This window comes from Acartia tonsa, chromosome 7 (genome assembly GCF_053477335.1).
Source record: "Acartia tonsa isolate MP-2025a chromosome 7, ASM5347733v1, whole genome shotgun sequence".
NCBI classification, from domain to species: domain Eukaryota; kingdom Metazoa; phylum Arthropoda; class Copepoda; order Calanoida; family Acartiidae; genus Acartia; species Acartia tonsa.
This window is the reverse complement of record NC_137266.1, coordinates 52,138,127-52,144,126: the sequence shown is the minus strand read 5'-3', so window position 1 is coordinate 52,144,126 and position 6,000 is coordinate 52,138,127. Positions and strand designations below refer to the sequence as shown.

At 30.2% G+C, this 6,000-nt stretch overlaps 1 protein-coding gene across 4 annotated transcripts in view; it reads right to left on the bottom strand.

The window, feature by feature from the left end:
• Positions 1–4,554: 4,554 nt before the first annotated feature.
• The window catches only part of LOC145323968 (uncharacterized), a 34,252-nt gene continuing 32,806 nt past the window's right edge, over positions 4,555–6,000 (bottom strand). For all 4 annotated transcript variants that reach the window (XM_080166589.1, XM_080166592.1, XM_080166590.1 and 1 more), the window contains 2 exons: positions 5,499–5,573; positions 4,555–5,059 (listed from right to left, as the gene is read on the bottom strand). In XM_080166589.1, coding sequence (XP_080022715.1) covers positions 4,991–5,059; positions 5,499–5,573 — 144 coding nt within the window. In that variant the 3' untranslated portion in view covers positions 4,555–4,990. The remainder of the gene's footprint in view (positions 5,060–5,498; positions 5,574–6,000) is intronic.

Genomic DNA, 6,000 nt, shown 5'->3' with positions numbered 1-6,000 from the left:
AGAAAGTCCGTACGTCCATTTTAAACATGTTGATTTTTTACTTTTTAACAAATTTTTTTTTATGTGAACTAATTATCCGATTAATTTGATTTTTGGTATATTGATTCCTGGGATAACAAAGTATAATATTATAAGCGAGCAACTCTATAATCAAGTCCTAAAATGTAAGTATGTGCATAAACATTATCCTGTATCAAAAAGTTTTTTAACAAATTTACTCACAATTTTGCTTTTTCTCTTATTCATTTACATTCTGATCATTCAGTTCTGACACTACACTGTAAAAAATATTTTTTTCATTTAGTATCAATTGATACGCTGGGGTTGTATTAGGCCTGGACCCGTAAGTGTGCTGTATTTACAAAATGAATATATAACACCATGTAGTACTATATACCGTAATAACTATTACTATACAGAGATATTACGTTTTTAGTATCAATTCTTACCCTACAGAGTAACAAAAATTATGAACCAGAGTATTAAAAACTTCCTTCTAGCGTATTGAATTTTATTCCATAGAGAGTATTAGATAATACTATAAAATGCACATTCTTTATTTAGTAATACATATTACTCCATAGAACACTAAGTAATACTCAATACAGTATTGAAATCTTCCTTATATCGTAATGAGGTTTTTTGCTAGAACGTATGGGATGATGCTATACAGTAATAAAATGAATATATGGTATTATCTGATGCTAAATTTTTTTTATTTTTAACAGTGTATACAAGTATTAATGACCGTTTTTCCAACCCTTTCAGAGCTTCGCTTTTATGAATGTTGTCATCCTTGTTTTTTCACATTTGCTTAATATTTTATAATGTTTGTCTTACTAGTGAGTATTAGACTTTATGAATAATAACTTTTTATTTGAATTTTTTTCTTCACAATTACTTAATATTTTATAATATTTTTTTACTAGTAAGTATTAGACTTTATGAATCATAACTTTTTATTAGAAAATTTATTTTTCACAATTACTTAATATTTTATAATGTTTGTCTTACTAGTGAGTATTAGACTCTATAAATCCTAACTTTTTATTTAAAAATTTATTTTCACAACTACTTAATATTTTGTAATGTTTGTCTTACATGTGAGTAAAAGACTATGAAATTAGGGAGTTTACTACTGATACAAATTTTGGATTTACTGTCTATCCTAATTTTGGACTCTTAAAAATTTTTTAAAATCCTCACAGGAGAATAAAAACTTAAAATCATTTATTAGTAAAGCTTGCCTATAGATTGGTCAGTCAGTTTATCCAATCGTTAACAATATAGCCAGGTTATGGAGTTGTCCTATTAATTTCAAACTTTTCATAATGATTTTTGATATGTACAAATACATACAAAAGCTTGTTTACTCTATCATCCCTACCAATAAAAGTCAGTAATTTTTTAATGTGACATATCAATAACTGTTTAAGGAGGTTGAAGAGGGGTGCAGGGGGGGGGGGAGGTAAACAGTCCACCCCCATAATTCTTTCAGTGGGTTTCTATACACATCCCTTTTTCATAAGCTTGAGGTATAGTCCCTTTTGTGACATCGCCTCATAAGGGGCGTTTCACCATATTTTAAAAGTAGCTTTACTACTATTTCTAGCCCCCCTGTAGGGGGCTCTAACCCTGGAGATCAATCATCCAACCTTACCTAAAACGCTCTTTAGGAGGCGATGTTATAAAAAGGACTATATTTTAAGCTTATAATGTTGAAAAATGTTCATATTTGTATTTACAGCGAGCACAAATTTAAAATTTCAAGGAATTTTAAACCCTCTAATATTGTAAACGTCGTATAGTTAGTAAGAGGTGACAAATTTTATAATTTATTTATGAGATTCGATTTATTATTACTTGGATGTTGCACCAGATTTTTATGTACGCTAATAAAGTGATGTTCGCAGCTGGTTAAAATTACGACACCGTCCATCCATCCCCCTTTAACCCATCCTCTCTACACCCACTGGAAAAACGAACTGAGGTTCAAATTAGCGAGCTAATTTTGTGACAATTTTTCCCATGTTAATATATCCACGTCAACCCTATATACATTTTTATGAGTGAAAAGTAAATAAAACCCTTGAGTAATGTTTATACATTATATGTTGGTGTCAGAATAACTAAATAAGCAGAATATGAATATTTGATTTTAAACAAAATTACCTATAATTTTTTTTTGTTTTAAAGATGCTTTGCTTATAAATTTATACCCTTAAATAATAGGAATCTTTATTCAGAAAAATTCGATGAATAGGATAATTATAACATATTAAAAAATTGTTGTTAAAAAGTTTAAAAATCAAAATGTTTTAAATGAACGTACGGATGATCATGCAAAGTTTGAAATCGATACGACAATTCTAACACGTCTAAATTAACGAAAGAGTTAACCGTTACACAAAAAAGCTAACCATTACGGTAGGACGAACGGACTTTCCCTAATTAAAGAAAAGCTTCGCTGTTAAAATATCTAAAAGGAAATTGTAAAATAGGGATGATTGAAGTCCATAAGAAGTTCAGGCATAACACAGTTCTTTTAAAGTAACTAGCGGCTACGCCCTTAGAGGCCTCTAGGGGCACCTAAGAAGGGGGAAGTTGAATTCGTTTGTAAATTTATTTAAAAATATTAAATAAAAAATTTGGGGTTGGGGATTTTTTTCTCGGGGCGATTTCTCTTGGGAGGGTGGAGGTACCCTCTCCCAAAATAGTTATAAACCTTCCCGGGACCTATGAGAAGCTACCCTGTTAAGGAGAACCCGATCAGTTCAGCGGTTAGTCAGATCCTTTGGTACAGACAGACATCATTGTTTAAGGATTATATTTAACAAGGATGACAACATCAATAAAATCGAAGCTCTAAAATATTATTACAAAGAAGCGCGGCTACTTTATAACTAAGCAATGAAGTTCTACAGTATGTCACTGTAGCTCACTTACACGTCAACAAGTATGCTAATAGTTATTTATCACATCGTATTATAAACAGCTTTCTGCGGATATAGAACGTACAATTATAAGATTAAAACCAGTTTTTTTAGCCCCGAGGTGCCAAAGAAAGCTGGATATAATATGATGCTAGACATAGTTTTTTCGTATGGATGAAAAACGGTTCCTATCCACCGGATTCAAGTGAATATGAGAAAGAAATAATCCATATATGATTGTTTGTAAAAACAAGGATGACAACACAAATAAATGCGAAGCTCTGAAACGGTAGGCCAAACGTACTTTAACACTTTTATAGTGTCAGATCTTAATAAGTAGAATATACATGTAGATGCCAGAGAATATAGGGATGCTTCGCTTTTAACATTGTACTTTGTATTCCAAAATTTAGATGAATAGGATAATTATGAAAAATTGTTGTAGAAAAGTTAAAAATCAAAATGTTTTAAATACTTTCTGATAATGATTATAGAGTTACTACGCTTTCTAAATTGTACCTAACTACAACAAGAATAACAATGTCAAGTTTGAAATCGGTGGGAAAACTCTAATATGCCTATATCAACGATAAGAGCTATCCGTTACGGAAGGACGGACCCACCCCAATTAAAAAAAAAATTCGCTTTTAAGAAGGATTAGCAGACACTAGTCTCAATATTTCTTTATCATACTACTAGCGGCTGCGCTTCTAACATCTAGGAGCTCTGTATCCGAAGCCGTAAGCAAAGTAGGAAAATAGCCTAAAAACAAACTTAGAAATAAAGAAACCATACAGGGACCAATAAAAAGCTTACATACTTTATATTTAGAATTGTACTACAACTCTGTTATTTTTAAACTTTTTTTTTCGCGCTACAAATGGATAAAATTTTCCTTCTTTTTTTCAAATCCTGTTATATAAAGTAGCAAGATTTTTTTGTCTGTAACGAAGGATCTCGCTAACTTCTTCATTGATATGGTTCTCCTTTACAGAGTAGCTTCTCACAGGTCCTAGAAAAGAACTATTTTTACTTTTTTAAAAAGATTAAATATGGAGGGATAGACTTAACCCTGTCCCCCTCAAGGGCCCCTAGAGACATCTAGGGACGGATCCGCTACTAAATATAAAAAGTACACTATAGCATTATCAAATTTACATATTTGAAAGCAAAAGCTTTTCTATAATTCGGGTCGGTCCGTCTGTCCGGAACGGATAGCTTTTTTTCGTTAATTTAGGCAAGTTAGAATTGTCCTATCAATTTCAATCTTTGCTTGTGATTCCTGTAGTAGTTAGATACAATTTAGAAAGCGTAGACACTATAATTTTGTTGATTTTTTTACCTTTTTAATTTATCTAATTATCCGATTGACAAAGTAAAATATTTTCGGCGAAGCAACTCTATAATATCCATAAACAAGGTTATGTATCAAGCAGTTTTTTAACAAATTTACTTAGAATTTTGCTTCGACTCTTATACATTTATATTCTGATTGTTCAGTTCTAACACTATGCAAATGTTAATGTCCGTTAGTCCTACCGTTTCATAGCTTCTCTTTTATGGATATTGTCATCCTTGTTTTATCGATGAAAAACTAAAATTAAAAAAATAAATAAAAGCATTTTTCAACAATTATATAATTCATTTAAGATTAAATAACATTATAAATACTAGCATTTATAACTTAATAACAATATGACAATAATTAGGTACAATTACTTAGTGAGATAATCTTTACAAGCCCATTTTAAATTAAATAAATTAATTTTGATATTTGAGTATTTATAAGTTTATGATTAAATATTTGAATAAATATAATTAAATACTTTTAAATACTTTGTTTAACCATGATTCAAATAAATATATTTTGAAACATTCTCAACAATTTTTAAAATATTTGAAAACGCCTTTTTTATTTTTATTTTTGTTTAACTCTGTTTTGTATTACAAAAAAATGAGCAACTTTTTATATATACTTTAATAGACCTTAAATATTAACGTCTGAAATGTTAGTGTTAAAGTTTATTTGATCCTCAATATTGATAGGTTTATATTAGTTACTTGACCCTCTTTCCTGAACCTTTCTTTTCTGCTTCAATTTTCTTTTTATCCTTGATCTTATTCACCTGAAAAAATATGTATGAATTTATCTTAAGGATCTTAAAGTAAAACACTAGAGAGAAAGGGATTAAATAACTGTATGTCCCATCTCAAAGGACCTTGTGCCGACTCTCTATTGGGTCTTTGAAAATTAAACAATATTAACACAGCTAAGTAGCAGAAACCTATTTGATAGCGGACGAAAAAGGTCTTTGGAAAAGTGAGCAGGTAAGTATCTGCATAATTCATCTATGCCATTTTCATTTTCGCATTGTCATTTTTTACTTGCCAGTAAGTTGTTCTATGAAAAAAAACATACAAAAAATTTTGATTTACTCTCTTAGGAATAACATATATTTAATATTTATTCACTTTTCAGAAAAACGTAAATATCAAGCAAACTGCAACATTAAAGGCGCTTTTATGGATGTTTTCATCATATGTTTTTATTAAAAAGTTTTGTACCTTGTTAAAATCATGTCTCCTATCCTCTTTGTAATCCTCAAATACTTCATCATTCATCATCACAGCAGTAGTTTCCTTAATAATGAATTAGTTATTTCTTGCATCGTATTTTAATCAGCTTTCCACGGATATAAAATGTACACCCATAAGATTAAAAACAGTTTTTTTAGCCCTGAGAAGCCGAAGGTACGGGCTAAAAAAACTTTAATCTTGTGATTGTATATTTTTTTTATTCGTAGAAAACTGGATATAATTTGTATGGATAAGAACCGGTGGATAAGAACCGGTTCTAATCCACCGGATATTAATCGTTTTCGAATGAATACGAGAAAATCTTTTTACTCTTAGGGAAGCTTTTTAAAATTGGATACATCCTATCATATAAAGTAGTAAGTTTTTTTTAACCCAGAGGGGCCGAATGCCCAGGCTAACAAAACTTGTATTCATTTCATGATTTTTATTTTAATAGTCGTGGAAATTGGGCTGTACTACGATGCAGAAC